Source organism: Globicephala melas, chromosome 15, assembly GCF_963455315.2.
Source record: "Globicephala melas chromosome 15, mGloMel1.2, whole genome shotgun sequence".
Taxonomy (NCBI): domain Eukaryota; kingdom Metazoa; phylum Chordata; class Mammalia; order Artiodactyla; family Delphinidae; genus Globicephala; species Globicephala melas.
Window position 1 is genome coordinate 58,750,973 of NC_083328.1, and position 20,506 is coordinate 58,771,478.

Below are 20,506 nucleotides of genomic sequence, written 5' to 3' on the forward strand. Positions count from 1 at the left end.
TCTCTGCACTCTAGGCTCTATCTTTAGTCACCTGGGTCTTGCCACTCCTCTCTGGCCACCACACTCACCGCCTGCCACTTCTACTTGTGACACACCCTCTGGGTCAGGTTCAGGGTCCAGCACAGCTGGAGTGACTTAGTGTGTGCCTTGTGGTATCCCAAGGACAAACAAGAGCTGGGGGCTTGGATGCCTGCCTTTGCATCTCTCTTTTGGTGCAAAACATCAATAGTGGTCCATAAGCATGTTAAGTTTTATAAAAGACAAAGCTGAGGATATGCATGTGAGGGGTCTTTCCTCTCCTTGGTGGTGGGACCTGTCTCATTGGAACTGCCCAAAGTAGACAAGATTAGAAGGTGACAGATATTCACTGCTCCACAGATTCTAATTTTTCTTCTGTGAAGAGGCATGGATCAGTAACAGAATGTCATTAATGAGAGTAGAGGGAGGCCATGAAGGAAGCTGAATTCCAAAGAATGAGGTTGTTACGGGGCTTGCTACCCACTTTCTAACTACATGTCAACAGGTACTGACCATCCAGCACAGGAATATAAAATCTGTTTTGAACATAACGCATTCTTAGTCAGGGTCTTGAGACCAATGATTTCACCATGGAGGCTGGCAGAAGCTCATGACTAAGTAGATAGATGCAACGCAATGAAAAACACAGCCAGCTCTAACAATCAGGAAAGAGACAAGGCAAGGAAGAGAAGGTGGGAGGGTAGGGGCTGCCAGAGATGGTACACGTGGTCTATGGCACTTCACTGAAAGACAAAGATTTAGAACCAGACCTTTATTTTACTTGTAAGCCACTGGATCAACAAAGAAATTTCAAACCAAGCAAAAGTGATGCCATGAATCACGCTAGACCCAGAAAGGTCATGGCAACTTCCCTACAGACAGGACCTTTTCTATATCACATCCAGCCCTGAAAGTTCCCCAAAAGTCAAACCCAAACTCCTCTGTGGCTCACCAGCCGTGGTCATCCCAAGGCTATTACCAAAGCCATAGTCTGCTCCCCAGGGGTGACTGTCTCTGGTCTCTGTTTTGCGTGATCTAGGTCAAAATTCTTTGTTTAAAAAAGCTGAAGTAGTTTCTGTGGAGAAACCAGAACCCTCACACTCTGCTGGTGGGAATGTAAAATGGTACAGTCACTTTGGGAAACAGTCTGGCAGTTCCTCAAAACAATTAGTTATCATATGATCCGGCAACTCCACTCCTAGGTGATATACCCAAGAGAACCAAAAACATATGACCACACAAAAACTTGTACATAAATGTTCATAGAAGCCTTATTCATAATAGCCAAAAAGCGGGAACCACCTTAACTGTCCATCAGCTGATAAATGGATAAAGAAAATGTGGAATATTATTTAGCCATTAAAAGGAATGAATTACTGATACATGCTGCAACATGGATGAACCCTGAAAACATTAAGTGAAAGAAGCCAGACATGAACGACCACATATTGTGTGATTTCCACGTGTAAGAACTGTCCAAAATAGGCACACGTTTAGAGACAGAATGTAGACTAGTGGTTACCGGGGGCTGGGAGGAGGGAATGGGGGGTGACTGTTAATGGGTGGGTTTTCTCTTTGGGGTGATGAAAATGTTCAGGAATCAGATATGGTGATGGATGCACAACACTGTGAATATACTAAAAACACTGAATTGCACACTTTAAAAAACGTGAACTTTATGGGTATGTGAATTATATCTCAATAAAGCTGTATTTTTAAAAAAGAGGAACAGGTTATTAAGTGCTGATATTTATTGCTAAGGCTCCAACCTTTTGGGTTCCACAAAACATATACCTGAACCATTCCCTTTGGCTGCTTGGCTGGAAGGAGGGAAGTGGCCCAGACATACAACACATACCGACAGCCTGACTTGGAAGTTCCTGAAGGCGCCATTCACCTTCCCCCACATAACTAAGACATAGTCTGTGTTCCTCACTGTCCCTGATGCAAGGAGACCCACTCAAAAAACCTGCTGATTCTGCAGGTGGATCACTAAAGTTTCTACTTTCAGAAAACAGAATTATATTTATGGCTATCCTTTCCACTTTTGCTATTAGAAAATCTAAGTGGCAAATTTATTGTTTCAATCTTGTCCTTTCCTTGAATCAGGGTCCTAAAAGTTATCTACCTCTCCCACTTGTCTGATGTTCCTTTAAATGCTTCATTTTATAATAAAAGATGCTTTTATGAGCAAATTGCCCCAAGTCCTTCTGGTTGAAGGTATGATCCAGTTTCAAAACAAAAACGTTCCACCCATTAGCTGGCTCTTGAGGAAGACGACTATTAATGACTGCATTTGTAGCTCTGCCTGACCTCTGGGTCTTTCTCCAGAGCAGAGCTGTTCTAAAAGCTTCAAGGTGGTCTTTTACTAAATCAGTGCTTGAAATGGGGTCTGCCAGAAATGCCCAGGAAGCCAGCTCATGCGAGCCTCCCCTAGTCCCAGCCTCCATCTTGGATTGCCCCTGGGCACATATGCCTGTTTAGTTTACTCCTAACCCACTCTCAGACACAACAGACAGGCAATTCAGGCTACAGCATATTAGCAGATGCCTCAGGAAGGCTCTGGTGGCCCTCTGCCCACAGATAAATAATACATCCTAATTTAGGGGAAGGAATCCAAGGAGCTGAAAAGTTTAAGGACCCACCCGTGGCTGAAATGCTAGTTAGGGAGTGAAAGTGACTAGTGCCTTGATCTCTTGCCTCAGAGTCTGATGCTCTAGAGTGCTCTTTCCACTCCAGCACAGGGGTTCATCCCTGACCACATCTGTCAGGCCTCAGGCTGAAAAGACTTCCTGGGTTGTTTCTTGCATCACTAGCTCCTTCATTCACCCCTATCACACACTCCTCCCAACCCACCCCCTGCCACTGGCTTTCAGAGACCAGGCTCCCTGCTTGTCCTGAAGTTCAGCACCACGCTGCTATGCTTGTGTCTGAGCTGCAAGAGGGGTGAGAGGCACACAGTTGCGGACTCTGTAGGTAAGCACCATAGAAAGCCTTGAACCTTTATTCTTTCCCTTTTGCCCCAGTTCCCAGGGGTCATCAGACATAGAAGCAGACACCAGAATGTTTTAGAGCAAGAAAGGCACACCTCAGATTTCGTAGGTAGACACGATGGCCCTGGGAGGAAGGGACCTGCTTAGGGTCACTCAGTAAGTTAGTGGCAAAAAGAGATTAGCCTTCAGGTCTGTTCTGTTTATTCCTCTGTTCATAGGCTGCCATTGCCCAGGCACACAGGGACCCAGAGGACTGGCTCAGACAAGCAGAACTGGAAGATTTTGCCCTTTTCAGAATGATGCAATCTTTCCACAATCTGCCTGTCCTTGAGAAAGGCATCCTTGTGGCCTATGGGGTTTCCAGTCACTCATTTTCATCCATGAAGCCAGACTGGGACCCATTCTTAGTGGTGTCAGGAGCAAGAGCAATTTATGAAAGGAAGGTGCCTGAGAAGCAAGAACAGGCCCTGGGTAGGAAAAAAGAGTCATTTAGCCCCTCAAACATTCAAACTCTCAAGTCTCATAAATGGAAGGAACTGAGCAGCAAAGAAGAGTGGGATACTGGCAACATGATTTTTGTATTGACATTTGGTTCTTAGTAATAACATCCAAAATGTGTTCTGTTCTTACAGTGCTGCAACTGGGACTGCATCGGGTCGAGGGTATATGTTGCCGGAGTCTTCCCTGGGAAGTGGGGAGGAGCTGGTGGTGAGAGACACTGATTTCTCTTTGGGACCTATATGCAGCCAGGTGGACAGCTACAGCAGGTACCTTGGCCCTGGCAGGGGGTGGGGAGGCAATCCCAGCTGGCCTGCAAACACATGGGCAGAGTCCCTTGCCCCCAGCCCACAAGAAAACGGTTGCTGATGGGGCTAGCAGTGGCAGCTCCAGGAGAGTAGAGGGAAGGATGGTATGTTACATTCTTGAGGCCTTCACAGGTACATGTCATCGTAGCCCGGCGGGCGGAGATGGTCTGGGTTAGGTCTGGAATGGAAAGAGGGGCTGGTGAGTTGGGGCGATGGAGAGCCAGCGGCGCACGGGCACACAGGGTCCTGAATGGAGAGAGCCTGCCTCAGAATGATGTGGTGGTTTGTGCAGTTCAAGAGCATGCACTCTAGAGTTGGGTCTGAATTCTTATTCTCCCACCTTGGATAAGTTACTCCACCTTTCAAGGCCTTGATTTCTGCATCTGTGAAATGTGGACAGTAATATCTACCCACAAGTGTTGACATAAGGATCCAGTGAGTTCCTGACACATACAAAAAGTCCATTAAGTGTGAGTAGCAACCCCTCCTCTGAGTCCTCCGTGACGGGAGCTGGGGAAGGGAGGCACTGAGGAATGGGAAGCTCCTGGAAGGCTCCAGGGAGGCATCAGGCAGGTGCCTGGAGGAGGCTCCACTCTCTTGGCAGCAGGGGACAGAGGTAGTGATGACTCTGCGCCTGGCGTCAGACGCCTTCATCCCTGCAATGCTGAGCTAAGCTGCCATCACGTCCTACTTCTCAGCATACCTGAGTGAATACCTACCCAGGTGGGCTGGTCCCAATGGGTCCAAAGGGGTCAAAGCGTGCTCCTGGGGGCACAGCGCCTGGAGGAAGCCGGTTTGGGAGGCCCGATGATGGGTCAATAAGTGCTCTTGGGAAGCCGGATCTCAGGGGATCCACGATCATGCCACCTCTCCGACACCTGAGGCAAGAAGGAACGATGGGTAAGCAAATGTGGCAAGCAGCTGTTGGAGAAGGAGTGAAGGTGGTGAGAATGGACTAAAAATGACTGGGACATCAACGCTGGATGGTTCAAGCAGACACACACGGATGGCTGCCTGAGTGCCAGCAGGAAGTGGGCAAGAGCAACAACACACAGAGCACACCTTCTCTGGCCATCATGGCTTGTACTTTCAGCTCTACAGGCTCCCTGAACCCACAAAATTGAGGTCCCTGCCATCTCCTGCACCCAAGGGGGAACAATTCGATAAAGAACGTGTGCCAGAACTTGTCAAGGTCAATGCAGAACCATCACAAGGCTCTGCAGGCTACTACTTTAGGTCTAAGGACTAATGAATTGAGATAATTCATGATGCTAGCTTTTTTGCTGTTTCCTTAAAGGTCTCAGGGCAATCCATAATTTGGCTGTCCAAGTCTGGCTCTTGACAGCATCTGTCCCTCATTGAATTCCATGGATCCGACCTCATGGCTCAAACTAGGATGAATAAGCTGATGTTCCCCAAACTTTGAAGTCACTGTTCAAGCTTAACTGCAGACTTATATGATTTCCCCATGGTCTAAAGGTGAGACACTCAAGCTGGGGACACTTTGCAGCAGAGGTTAAAATCTAAAAGCATTCAGAGAAGACAGTGCCTAGCTGAGGCTGAAATAACTTTGTTGGGGACTTGACAAGAACTACACCAGAGTCTAATGGGGATCAGAGACTCCCCTTACCAAATGAGGTGACCTCTGAATAGCCCTGGACTGCCCTCAGGTCTGTAGCCCACTGTGTGCTCTTCAGTCTGCACCTGATAGATCCCCATGGTATCCTTCCATCCAAGGGACAGCTGCTGTCTTCCACCAAAACAAGCAGGGCCAGAAAACAACAGAGGAGCTGCCCACCGGGCTTGCTCAGCCACTCCCCAACACTCAGAGCCCTCCTGCACTGCTCCAGGTACGGCAGAGCAGAGCAGTGGCAATGCTTTCTCAGCCACTCAGCAACAACTGCTTCCTTCACCCCAAAGGAAGACTGATGAAAAGCTCTAAAATTAGAAGATGAGCTTGGGCTGAAAGGCCATAAGAGCAAGTCGTGTTGCTGTCACCTCCCCAGCAGTACTCACCCAAAGGGGTCTAGGTCCTCTCCCCCGACAGCAAATGGGCCCAGGGGATCACACCTGAAACAAACAAGGGACAATTACTGAAAGTCCCAGAGCAGCCTGGGCTCCCAGAGGTCCAAACCTGATGCCTTTGGGGACACAAATGTACTCCCAGGCATGGGGGACAGGGGAAGCCCCTGCGTGAGACCAGAACACAAGGGATATTTCAAAGTGATCCTCGGCACAGACTAACACTGAAATTATTACAATGGCAATTACGCGAAAAGAGCTGAACATAAAACTAGAAACATGGAGGATCCCAATAATGTAGAAAGATAAAAATATGAACAGTGGCAACCAGATAAATTTTATTTTATTCATACCTTTCCCAGGCTCCTAAAGTTTGTACAAAGAACCAAGAACATTTAGATCAGAAAAATACTATTCTAAAACCCCAAACCAAAAGCTCAGATTTAACAGCTTCGAAGGGTGGAGTGAGATGGGTGCTCATATGCAACTAGAACTGTGCTTCTCAACCTTTTTCTCATTATGGCCCCTGCATGAAATGCTAATATCACAGATACTGCACTGGATAGCCACAAACCATTGTAATTTCTAAGATTTTTTTCACCCCCCAATCAAGAACCAATTTTTGCCCACACTGAGACTGCAGGAGCCAGGAGAATAAATCAGTGTGTGCTTTGTGGAGACCAAGTCTATACTAATATATATATACACGCAAAATATATCTGTCTCTCAAAAGCCTTCTGTATCTTTACATTCTGTGATCTGATACTTTTATGCCTAGGTATCCATCTTAAAAAAATAATACATAATTCAAATGAAAATATCATCATAAAGACTTTAACCAAAGGAACAGGATTGGCTGTAAATGGGGACCAGTTAGGCAGATCATGGTAATGCAGCCATGGAAACAATGTTCTTAGAATGTTTTAAAATGATGTGGAAAATGTTTATGCTCCATTGTTAACTGTGGGAGAAAAGGGCATTATCAATAGCCTAGGAAATCAACTATGAAAAATGTGTGTGTGTGTGTGTATAAATAAAACTAGAAAGAAGCATAACTGAAAATATAAACAGTGACAGTTAAACCTGGGAGAAGTTTCTTCTTTATACTTTCCTATTTTTTCTATATAGGATATGGCTATGGATATAATAAAACAAAGAAGATTTGGTATTTGAAAAAGTGTGCTTTGGAATCTGCTTAGAGCCCCAGTGAGCAATACAAACCCGACAGTTCTGGGGCATGGGAGACCTCAGAAAAGCCTGGTAAATAGCAGCTAATCAAAGCTTACAGGTAAGAAGCCATTAATTAAGCAACTAGGAAAATAATCCAAAAGTAGGTGCTTCTCCAGGTAGTTCTACCTTATGAGCTGGAAAGGACACCATGATTTAGATGGACATGGCTTCCAAGGGAAGCAATTTTTCCCGACCTAGGTTATTGTTTCCAAGCCATGGTTCACGGAGCTGGCAGTTCAAACTTTCTGGTGGCCTCCCAACAACTGCCTCACTGGACAGACCAAGTGGTGCAGAGGGCAGCAAGCATTTTACACTTGTCTCCACAAACTGCCCCCTACAGAGCAGCAAGCAGGAGGAGCTTCTAGTGGCTATAAAAATGACTTGGAAAACAGAGCCCTGATGGCTCCTGAAACATGGAGCCATCTCTGTTTTTCTCTCCTAGGCCACAGAGCGTGGGGAGGAAAGAAGAGATAAAGAACAATGGAGGCTAGAAAGGCAGCTGCCAGGCCCACCCCAACAATCTGCTTTCTTGCAATTGTCACGGCATATCCTTTAGGCTCACACTCAACACAGTCTAACTGCAACACATGCACGCTTCTGTGAGCTCATTATATACACGCCCAGATCCGATTATAAAACAGTCTCAGTACTGGATATGCTGAATGAGGCTCTCGGGATTAAAAAAAAAAAAGAAGCTAATTTTTGTAAATGGTCTCTAGAATCAAGCCCCTAAAACTTCATCTAGTAATCAGCTGAAAGCGAGTGCTGTACACTAAATGCTGTAGGCGCAACTGCCTAGCTGGGCCCACTGGACAGTAAGGCCTAGCTTTAAAACGGGCCCTTTGGGACTGGGGCCCTTTGAAGGCCCTTTGGGATTTGGGGGTGATCCTGACCGCACACAATTCCTCCTTATGTGCTCTCCTCTCCTCTTAGATAAAAACAACACGCCTCTCTTGGGCACACAAATCCTGTTGACGCCATTCTTATGGCTGAGGTGGTCTGGTGAACAGGAAAAACCTCAGGACTCTGGGTGGGGGACTGTCTGGCTGGTTGGCAGGGGTCTGGCTGGTTTGCACCTCAGTCTTCTACGATGGAAAATCTAAGTAGTAACACTCAGAGTCTGCTGTCATGGTGAAACATAGTATTGGACATGAACAGATTTGTTGACAGGAAAGGCCTGGAAGAATGGAATAATAGCAGCTGCCGATACTTACTGACAGCTTGCTTTGTGTCAGGCACCATGCTAAATTTAGTTTTTAAAATTTAATTTTCTGAATAGGTAATGCCTTCACCAGTTTCAAAATTCAAAACAATACACAGATTGAATTCAAAATTCAAAGGATACACAGATCCATAATCTTAGGCTGGATGTGTTTTGGAATTCACTATTTTTCATGTTTCAGAAAGGTCAGATGAATATACCTAACATATTATTGTGTAGTATCCTATAACCAATACCTTAATATTTCTGCAAAATGAATGAGAATTGACACAAAATGAACATATAAGGAGCTTAATGCCACTTCAGTTCAGGTTCTGCTACCAAACAAGGTGTGGCATCAATCTTATGAAAAAAACAAAACAAAACAAAACAAAAAAATCAACAACACCGGGTTTTCAGAGCTCTTCTGATTTCAGAGTTGTAAGATAAGAGATTGTGGACCCCTACAAGTAAAAAAAATCTCCCTCTTAGCCCTGTCCTCCAGGCTACCCACAGACAACTAATGACATCAGTTTCATGTATGTTCTTCCAAACATACTCTGCATATATGAGCAAATATGCATTTCCCCTACTTTTTAAACAGACGGATATGCTGAGCTCCTTATAAATATTACCTTATTTTATATTTGCAATAGCCCTCTAAGGAAGTACAATTTTTTTCCTATTTTACAAGTGAGGAAACTGAGGCTCAGAAAAGCAAGTGTTCTTACACAAGGCCAGATGGGTAGTAAGTGGCCAAGAATGAATTCACACTAGATTTACCCAACTTCAAAAGCCATGACCTTTTAATTGGTGTGTTGAGACCATTTACATTTAATGTGATATGTTTAGATTTAGATCTGCCATTTTACTATTGCTTTTCCAATTGTTCTTTTTCTTTCCTCTATTTTCTCTCTTTTTAATTCAACTTCAGAGTTTTTGACTAGATCTCTTTGTAGTTTTTTCAGTGGTTGCTTGAGGGATTACAATAAACAGATGTAACTTTTCACAGTCTACTGAGAAATAGTATATTACCCTTTCAAGTAGAAGGTAAAAACCTTATCAGCATAAGTAAGTCCTTTCATTCACCTTCCTTGTCTTATATAACATACAATATTGTCATATTATATGACATATATATTATAACTACAATGAATTTGTTCTAATTTTTGCTTTCAATTATAAAACATGTTTTAGAGAATTCAAGAGAACAGTCTATTATGTTTATCTAGATATTTACCATTCTTATTGCTCTTCCTTTATTCCTGATGTTCCAAGTGTCTATCTGGTATCCCTTCCCTTCTGTCTGAGAACTTTCGTTAGCAATTCCTTCTGAGAAGATCTGTTGACTATGAATTCTCTTCGTATCCTTTTACTAAGAATATCTTAAAATCCTTCAGAAATAAAGATGATGTATTTGCTGGACATAGAATTCTGGGTCTGACAATCCTTTTTTCTCCATACTTTAAGAATGGTGGTCTACTTATTTCTGGTTTCCATGTATTCTGATGAGAAATCCATAATCATTCAAATTCTTATTCCTCTATAAGCAATGTGTTTTTTTCTCTAGTTGCTTTCATGACTTTCATTTTTAGCAATTTGATTATGTTTGAGCATGGACTTCTTTGGGTTTATCCTACTTAGGATTTGCTGAGCTTTTTAAATCTGTAGGTTTATGTCTTTTGCCAAATCTGAGAAGTTTTCAGCCATTATCTTCTTCAAATAATTTTTCTGTACTTCACTCTTTCTCCTCTCCTCCTAAGACTTTCATGACCGCAATGTCAGCTCTTTTATAATTGTCCCACAGGTTCCTGAAACTTTATTTTAAAATATTTTTTCTCTCTATTGTTCAGATGATTTCTACTGATTTATGTCAAGCATTTAATCTCTCCTCTGTTATCTCTATTCTGCTACTGATTCATCCAGTGAAATTATTTTGATTACTGCATTATTACTTTTCAGTTCTAAAATTTCCATTGGGTTCTTTTTTGTACCTTGTTTCTTTGCTGAGATTTTCTATCATTCCATTTGTTTCTAGACTGCCCTCACTTCTCTAAGCATTTTTATAATAGCTGCTTTATATCTCTGTCACATAATTATTCCAACATTTGCATCACATTGGCATATTGGCATCTGTTGATTGTCTTTTTGTGAGCTGAAATTTTCTTGATTCTTTGTATGCCCAATAATTTTGAACATTTTGTCATGAGGTTTGGGGAGAATCCTGGTATTTTTGTCTTAGCAGGCAATCGACCCAGCTGGGTTTGGGATCCAAGTTCAGGTTTCAATGTCAGTTCTGTCTGGAAAGCCTTTGCAGTGCTATCCAGTTGTGTACCACGTATGTGCTAACCAGTGGTCAGTCTGAGACCTGGCAGTGGGCTATCCTGCAGTTCTGTTCTCAAAGTCTTTGGTGTGCTATTTACAATCAGATCCACTTATGTACAGTTTGCAGGTAAGGCCTGGAGTCCATAAGTTTATGGAGTTGCTTTCTGAACTCTTCCGTTTCTGTGATCTATCTCCTTGATACCTTCCAGTTCCCTGGGGCTCCTCTTTTGGTCCTCTGGCCAGAAAGCTGGGACATTGCTTACCTTGCTCTGCCATGTACTTCCCCTGACAGTGCCTGTGTCCACATGCCTGTATCAAATGGAGGGAGAACAAAGAAAGAAAAAAAAGCAACAGTGGTTCACTCCATACTCTTGACACAAGTCTTATTGGAAAGGAAGGGTCTTCTCCCTCAGTTTTAAGTTTGTGGACTGTCACATGCTGGGGTATAAAACAATGGAGAAAAGGAAGAAGAAACACGGGAGATTTTCCTCATTCTCTCTTGAGCACTAGACCCCATTCCCACTCCTTTAGCCAGAATGGAGGGCTGTCCTGGAGTGCTCTCTTTCCATGCCAATATCTAATTCCTTGTTTTGGGCTTCCTTGAGTTCATACTGGAGGCCAGTATGGTGGTATTTCAACCTCTGGTCTTCTTTCCCAATCTATCTGCTACTACTTTTCAGCATCCTCAAATAATTGCGCTGTGCATTCTATATAGCTGCAGTCAATGGGAAAGTCAGGAAGGAGTGTGCTTATTCCAGAACCAGAGTCTTCCAAACCTAGGCTCTTAGCTGGTACAGAACATCAATATGGCTGCTTTCAACACAGCTGCTGGTCTGCACCCACTGGTGATCACCAGGCATGAACGCAAAGCTCTCCATATGCACATCAGAATTCTTTAGGAGTGCCGGCTGTGCTTTCACAGTGCATCCAGCAGCAATTACCTGAAGATTTCTAGACCCTGATCCCTGAGTCAGTTTTCATGGCATTGTTTGAACCACCTAGGCCAGTTCTGTTCAAGTTGTAATGTGCACATGAATCAGTGGGAGAATCTTGCTAAAATGTAGGTTTTAATTCAGAAGATCAGGGATGGGACCTGAGATCCTTCATTTTCTGAAAGCTCCCACATGATCTGGCATTGCTGGTCTGGAGACCACCAATGGCTAGGCTGCATCCCAGCGAGGGTACAAGCTGGGGAATTTTTGTGGTCTGGGTTTATTTGCTTTGTCCTGCCAAGTGTGGAAACTTAGGACTGGGAAAATGGAAATGCTGATAGCTATAGACAACAGTGTGTGCACATCAACAAGGAGAGCACCAGTTATGTGCTCTGAGCAAGCAGGGCACTACACCTTTCCTTTTCCCCACCCCTCGATGAACTCACAGGATAGGATATCCTATGAGTTCAAAGGTGAACTGGGGACTGAGAATGGTTGGAAAATACTACATTTAGGCTAACTGAACAAAGATTTTCAAAAGAGAAAGAAAATATATGCATATACTAAAAAATTATAAGAAAAATGTCACCCATCATCTGACTCTAACACCATGACTATTTTTGCTATTCTTTCCTAGTCTTTTTAGAAGCATATTTTTAGACAATTATAATAAATATAATTTTAGATCTCACTGTTTTCCTCCACTTGTGTCCTGTATTTCTCATGTTGTTTTTCTTTGCTATTAACATTTTTAATGGCCAAATAATAGTCACTCAAGTGAAGCAAATTTTTTAAATTTACTTAATTTTCTACTGTAGGTATTGGGGTATTGCTTCTGGTGTGTGTTAACTATAAATAATGCTGTAATGAATAACTTTCATGCTCATATTTTTTTCCAGGTTAGAAATCGATAACTGTTATTCTTTGCCCATCCGACCACTGTATGATGGGAACAGACAACCTATTTCTCTGGTCAAGAGACAGAAAGCAGTTGTACTCAGGAGCTTCAACTGTACCTGATTTAGATGATTTACAAGGTTAGATTTAGGTCCTTTAAGCTGATGAGATTTAGATAAGATTTTAGGCTGAGCTGATACAGTAACGGCAAAAGCCTCCTCAGAACGCTGGGGGAGGGGAAATGTATTTTGCCTTTGGTAGAAATGTCCCCCTCTCAAGATTCCACACCCTTTAATCCCCAGAATCTGTGAGTGTGATGAGAAATCACTCCTGCATTTATGTTTTATGGCACAGTTGACCTCAAAAAGGGGGGATTGGGCTTCCCTGGTGGCGCAGTGGTTGAGAGTCCGCCTGCCGATGCAGGGGACATGGGTTCGTGCCCCGGTCTGGGAAGATCCCACATGCCGCGGAGCGGCTAGGCCCGTGAGCCATGGCCGCTGAGCCTGCGCGTCCAGAGCCTGTGCTCCACAACGGGAGAGGCCACAACAGTGACAGGCCCGCGTACCGGGAAAAAAAAAAAAGGGGGGGGGGGTTATCTGGGTGAGCTAATCTAATCATATGGACCTTTAAAAGCAGAGAACTTTCTCTAGCTGATGGCAGAAGTAAAGGTGGAAGGGAAGATTTGAAGCATGAGAAGAACCTGACACACTGCTGTTGGCTTTAAATATGGAGGCAGCCACGTGAGAAGAAATGCAAGAGGTTTAAGGAGGTGAGAGAGAGGCCTCCAGCCAATAGCCAGTGAGGAATGGGGTAACAAGAAACTGAATTTGGGTTCAGTTAGCTTACAAATGTTATGTGGATGATGCCTTTCTAAATAATTTGAAAGAAAAAGACTAACTCCAGCAGTGAAAAGGATGTGGAAATGACACCAAAATATAGGGGGAATGCGAATTAATACTACTGTTTAGGGAGGCAACTGGGCAATACGTATCAAAATCTTTAAAAAGAGGCTTAGTCCTTAATATATTAATTCTACTGTCAGGAATGCATGCTAAGGAAATATTCAGATGTGTTCTAAGTTGCACGAAAAGTATGTTCCCTGAAGCATTACCTATGGTAGCCCCAAATTAGAAATGACTTGGGCTAAAAAAAAAAAAAACTCCTTGCATCATCCTTGCTTTTTCTTCCCATCATCAGGCCAACCCATAAGCAAGTCCTGTATAGTATACTTCCAAATATATCCCAGATCATCTACATATCTGCCACCACCTACCACCTACCACCTACCATCATTATTTCTTGCCTGGATGCCTGTGTCAGCCCCTTATCTGGTCTTTCTGTTTCTACTCTTGTCCCTCTCTAATCCATTCTCTACAAAGGAGCCAGAAGAATTTAAAAAAAAAAAAAGGTAAATAATATCAAGTCCCTCTCTTGCTAAATACACCTAGTGGCTTCCCTGCTCCTGACAATGACCCAGGCTCTACACAAACTGTCCTTTGCTTACCCCTACAGTGTCATCTCCCATCACTCTTCTGCACCATGCTCCAACCATACTAGCTTTCTCTTTGTTCTTGGAATAATCCAAGCCAAGACAGTTTCTTTTGAAGCAACTGCTGATATAGGTGCCAAAAGGAGAAAATATCCCTTTGAATCCCACACCAATGTTTGAGCTGTGTTTCTCTGGGCAAGTTGATTAACCTCTCTGTATCTCAGTTTTCTTTTCTATAAAATGGGGATAACACTAGCACCTATCTCTCATTCTCTTGTTAATGAAGGTTAAAAGAGATTATACTTTATACTTAACGTAATAGCTCAGCACACAGTAAAGGCTCAATAAATATTACCTATGTTAGTTGCCAGAATCTAAGTGGGATCCCTTAAAAAAAAAAAAAGTCAATGGTTAAAGGGGTCCCAAATGGATCACTTGCTAACCAAAACATTTTGATGGCTTCCATTACCCCAGGATCAAACCCAGCTCCTTAGCACATAAGGCCCCTTGTGATGTGGCCCCCATGTTTACCTATTCTCCCTTCACATGCCAGCACAAGTAATATATAACCCCCTGATCCCTCCCCTGCCTACAAACACACACACACACACACACACACACACACACACACGATAAGATGATTTCATAGCCCCATTTGTCCCCACTGTTCCCTTGGCCACAAATACCAATTACTCCCAATACTACAGATTTTTTATTAGTCCTTTAAAATTTAGTTCATCATGCATTATCTCAGTGAAGCCCTTCCTTCTATATCCTATCTCAACTCAGTCCTTCATAATAATCAACCTCTTCTGAGCAGAAGACCTCAGACATACTTCTTTCACGATTTTAAAAAGAGTTAACGGTCTGGAATAAAAGGGGCAATCAGCCCTAATCGACTGTGAACTCCTTGAAAGTTAGGTCCATACCTCATCATGTATTCCCAGTGCCTAGCACAGTATCTGACACATAATTGACACTTAGACCCACTTGGGGCTAAAAAATTGTGTAAAGGATAAAAGCAAAGGTTTCAGAGTTTGACCCAAGTTCAAATTCTGGCTTCACCATTTAACAGCTGTCTGACCTAGGGCAAATCATGAAATCTCTAAGCCTTAGTTTTCTCCCCTGTAAAATACAGACAATAGTATCTATTTCTCAGGGTTGTTATAAGGATTAAATGAGAATGTTTATAAAAGCTTAGCACCTGGTATACAATAAAGAGTTTAATAAGCAGTATCCAATATTCTATTATTATAACACAACTTCTGCTCCTTAATGGTTGTGGTCAAGTTACTTACACATGAACCTCAGTTTCATGTAAACTGTAAAAGGGGGATAGCCCTTACTGATCTCATGGGGTTGAGAGGATTAAATAAAAGCATGAGGATGAAATGACTAGTATGTTGTCTGCAATAGTTGGCATTCAATAAAAAGTAGCCATATTAAATATTACTGAACTAGCTTTGCCATCCATGGGAAAAAGATCAAAGGGATAAAGATTTCGTCCATTCTAAGGAAAAGAATGAGGGCAACTATTATTGTTTCACAAGTAATGAAAAATGAAAATTATTAAGGTAGCATAGGTAGAGGATAATTCTTTTCAAAATTTGGTGCTAGATCAAAGCTAAAATATGAATCTATCTCACAACACATAAAAATTAATTTCAAACGGATTATCTTAATATAAAAGGTGAAACAACAAAGCTTCTAGAAAATATGAGAAATTCTACATGACCTTGGGGTAGGGCAAAAATTTCTCAAACAGATCAAAAAAGCATCACATATAAAGGTAAAGTATTGATAAGCCAAACTACATAAAATATTAAGAATGTTTTAATTTAAAAAACACCATTAACAGAGTGAAAAGACAAACTACAAGAGGGAAAAAAAAAAGATTCAAAATGTGGTCCATGGACCCCTGGGGGGTTCCTGAGACTCTCATTTCAGGGGGGGTCCATGAGGTCAAAACTATTTCATCTTAGAAGCTATCTGCTTTTTCACCGTGTTGATATTTGCACTGATGGTGCAAAAGCAATGGTGGGTAAAAGAGTTGATGACTTAGCATGAATCAAAGCAGAAGCATTCAACTAGCAGTCACTGTAACCTCCCTCACCAGCCACTCCCACTCCCACCCCCATCCAGTTTTCCTTCAGAATGTCCTTAAAGAATCGTTGAAAATTACCAAGTATTCTAAACTCTCAATCTTTGAGTACACCTCTTTTTAATAGTCTGTGTGATGAAATGGGAAATATGCATAAAGTACTTCTGTGCATGTAGAAATACAACGGTTGTCTCAAAGAGAAGTACTCGTGCAGTTGTTTAAGTTGCTAGCTGAAGTAGCCGTTTTTTTCCATGGAAAACCATTTTTATACAAAACAATGACAGACAAACAAAACATGGTTATTCAGACTGGGCTACCCAGTTGATACTTTCTTGAAAACCATGTGAACCTGTTACTGCAAGGAAAATAACTGACAGTATATGTTGCCAATGATAAAATTCAAGCTTTCAAGTGAAAATTAGCAATTTGGAAATTTGTATTCACCACTAGCTTGACGGCTCTCCCATACTGATGCTGATCAGATCAGTAATATTGATGAATCTGATTTTTAAAATATTGTGTAATAAATGTGTCAACGTTTAGCGAATCTGCACATCTCAGTGGACCAACAGTTTCCAAATAACCAATTCATGATCTCCCAATAGCATGCACTGGTAAAAGATCCATTAAAAGGGCATGATAGAGCAATGGATTTTAATGTAATAATGTACAAAAAGTTCACTGATATAGATTCAGATTCTACATTGCAACTAACCCTTTGTGAAAATTAATAAAGGGAAACTAACTAAAATGGAATCAAGAGGCCAGAAGGGAGAGCAGAGCCTTCATGCACGAATCACTTGACATCAACACAGACCCCAGAAGGAAAAGAGTACCTTACATCTCCCACAGGAAGTACTACTACTTTACTACTGCCAGGAAGAGGAAGAAAGATTTTCTCCTTGTCCGGCAACAGCTCAGCCAATGAAAGCATCTCACAACTCAGCCAATGAAAAGCCATTATACTGCAAACTCCCAGTTTTCTCCAATGGACTTTAGGTTTATAACAGCCCCTCCCAACTTCCCCTTATTCTCTATAAAAGAAATTCTCCTTTGCTTTACCAGACTTGCATGTGGTGAACCACAGCTGCATGCCCCAAACTGCAATTCTTTGCTGCTCCTGGATAAACCTGTTTTGTTGGTAATAACTGGCTATTTTATTGTTTTACCTTAACACCTTAAAGAAACTATCACTTATAAAGTTTTGGTGTAATGCAAAGAATATCCACAATTACTACTACTCTCTTTTCCAACAACCTATGTTAAGGCTTAAACAAAAACATTATCACCTACAGACTAAATGCAGAAGCAGAAATGAGAATCTAGCTGTCTTCTATGCCAGTATTAAAGATATCTGCAACAATGAAAACAATGTCACTCTTCTCATTAAGTTTTTGATTTGGAAAATAGTTATTTTCATAAAATTTGTTATTTAGGTTAACACACAACAGGTTTATTATTATGTTTAAATGAATGAATAAATGTATATTTAAATTTAAAATTTAATTTTTTAATTAAAAATTTCAGCTATAATTTATAATATGGTAAATATTGATAGATGCAACTCAAACAAACAAGAGCTCTTTTGGGGTCCTAAATAATTTGGGGGAATGCAAAAGAGTTCCTGAGACAAAAAAGCCTGAGATCTGCCAGCACAGAAAATATAACTCCAGGAAACAAAAGAAAAAATTTAAATACAGATGTTCACAGTGTACTGTTTAAAATGAAAAATTGGACATTCTTGAAATTCCCTGTGGAGGTTAGGCAAACTACAGCATATATTGGTAGAATAAAATATCAGATACTAAAAAATATATGTTAAAGGAACATGTATATGTACAACTGATTCACTTTGTTATAAAGCAGAAACTACACACCATTGTAAAGCAATTATACTCCAATAAAGATGTAAAAAAAAATTATCAGGCGGACAAAGAAGCAGACAATATGACATGATTATAATAATAATAAAAATATATATATATATATGTTTACCACCTTAGTAAACAAAATACAAAATTAAAAAGAAAATGTGGAGACTTCTGGGAAGATGGCGGAAGAGTAAGACGCGGAGATCACCTTCCTCCCCACACATACACCAGAAATACATCTACACGTGGAACAACTCCTACAGAACACCTACTGAACTCTGGCAGAAGACCTCAGACCTCCCAAAAGGCAAGAAACCCCCCACGTACCTGGTTAGGGCAAAAGAAAAAAAAAAACAGAGACAAAAGGATAGGGACGGGTCCTGCACCAGCGGGAGGGAGCTGTGAAGGAGGAAAAGTATCCACACACTAGGAAGCCCCTTCGCGGGCGGAGACTGCGGGTGGCGTAGTGGGGGAGCTTCGGAGCCGCGGAGGAGAGCACAGCAACAGGGGTGCGGGGGGCAAAGCAGAGAGATTCCTGCACAGAGGATCAGGACCGAATGGCACTCCCACCGGGGCGGGTGGGGCTGGGAGCTGAGGCTCCGGCCTCAGTCGGAGCGCTGGGAGAGGACTGGGGTTGGCGGTGTGAACACAGCCTGCAGGGCGTTAGTGCACCGCGGCTAGCCGGGAGGGAGTCCGGGGAAAAGTCTGGACCTGCCGAAGAGGCAAGAGACTTTTTCTTCCCTCTTTATTTCCTGGTGCGCGAGGAGAGGGGATTAAGAACGCTGCTTAAAGGAGCTCCAGAGACGGGCGCGAGCCGTGGCTAAAAGCGCGGACCCCGGAGACGGGCATGGGACTCTAAGGCTGCTGCTGCCGCCACCAAGAAGCCTGTGTGCGAGCACAGGTCACTCTCCACAACTCCCCTCCTGGGAGCCTGCGCAGCCCGCCACTGCCAGGGTCCCGGGATCCAGGGACAACTCCCCCGGGAGAACGCACGGCGCACCTCAGGCTGGCAACGTCACGCCGGCCTCTGCCGTCGCAGGCCCACCCCGCACGCAGTGCCCCTCCCTACCCCCCCCCCCCCCCCCCCCGGCCTGAGTGAGCCAGAGCCTCCGAATCAGCGGCTCCTTTAACCCCGTCCTGTCTGAGCAAAGGACAGACGCCCTCCGGGGACCTACACGCACAGGCGGGGCCAAATCCAAAGCTGAGCCCCTGGGAGCTGTGAGAACAAAGAAGAGAAATGGAAATCTCTCCCAGCAGCCTCAGAAGCAGCGGATTAAAGCTCCACAATCAACTTGATGTACCCTGCATCTGTGGAATACCTGAATAGACAACAATCATCCCAAATTAAGGAGCCGTGTGGATGAAAGGCTCTTGGTTCTCCAGCCAGGAGTTAGTGCTGTGCCTCTGAGGTGGGAGAGCCAACTTCAGGACACTGGTCCACAAGAGGCCTCCCAGCTGCACATAATATCAAACGGCGAAAATCTCCCAGAGATCTCCATCTCAACGCCAGCACCTAGCTTCACTCAATGACCAGCAAGCTACAGTGCTGGACACCCTACACCAAACAACTAGCAAGACAGGAACACAACCCCACGCATTAGCAGAGAGGCTGCCCCAAATCATAATAAGTCTACAGACACCCCAAAACACACCACCAGACGTGGACCTGCCCACCAGAAAGACAAGATCCAGCCTCATCCACCAGAACACAGGCACTAGTACCCTCCACCAGGAGGCCTACACAACCCACTGAACCAACCTTAGCCACTGGGGACAGACACTAAAAACAACAGGAACTACGAACCTTCAGCCTGCAAAAAGGAGACCCCAAACACGGTAAGATAAGCAAAATGAAAAGACAGAAAAACACACAGCAGATGAAGGAGCAAGATAAAAACCCACCAGACCTAACAAATGAAGAGGAAATAGGCAGTCTACCTGAAAAATAATTCAGAATAATGATAGTAAAGATGATTCAAAATCTTGGAAATAGAATAGACAAAATGCAAGAAACATTTAACAAGGACCTAGAAGAACTAAAGATGAAACAAACAATGATGAACAACACAATAAATGAAATGAAAAATACTCTAGATGGGATCAATAGCAGAATAACTGAGGCAGAAGAACGGATAAGTGACCTGGAAGATAAAATAGTGGAAATAACTACTGCAGAGCAGAATAAAGAAAAAAGAATGAAAAGAACTGAGGACAGTCTCAGAGACCTCTGGGACAACATTAAACGCACCAACATTCGAATTATAGGGGTTCCAGAAGAAGAAGAGAAAAAGAAAGGGACTGAGAAAATACTTGAAGAGATTATAGTTGAAAACTTCCCTAATATGGGAAAGGAAATAGTTAATCAAGTCCAGGAAGCACAGAGAGTCCCATACAGGATAAATCCAAGGAGAAATACGCCAAGACACATATTAATCAAACTGTCAAAAATTAAATACAAAGAAAACATATTAAAAGCAGCAAGGGAAAAACAACAAATAACACACAAGGGAATCCCCATAAGGTTAACAGCCAATCTTTCAGCAGAAACTCTGCAAGCCAGAAGGGACTGGCAGGACATATTGAAAGTGATGAAGGAGAAAAACCTGCAACCAAGATTACTC

General features: G+C 42.8%; 1 protein-coding gene across 2 annotated transcripts in view; it reads right to left on the reverse strand.

Annotated features, from left to right (window-relative positions):
* Window positions 1-3,570: 3,570 nt before the first annotated feature.
* PSMF1 (proteasome inhibitor subunit 1) overlaps window positions 3,571-20,506 on the reverse strand; it is a 52,305-nt gene continuing 35,369 nt past the window's right edge. For both annotated transcript variants that reach the window (XM_030831004.3, XM_060284507.1), the window contains exons 5-7: window positions 5,834-5,887; window positions 4,537-4,695; window positions 3,571-3,995 (exon numbers count right to left, since the gene is read on the reverse strand). In XM_030831004.3, the coding sequence (XP_030686864.1) occupies window positions 3,944-3,995; window positions 4,537-4,695; window positions 5,834-5,887 (265 nt within the window). In that variant the 3' untranslated portion in view covers window positions 3,571-3,943. The remainder of the gene's footprint in view (window positions 3,996-4,536; window positions 4,696-5,833; window positions 5,888-20,506) is intronic.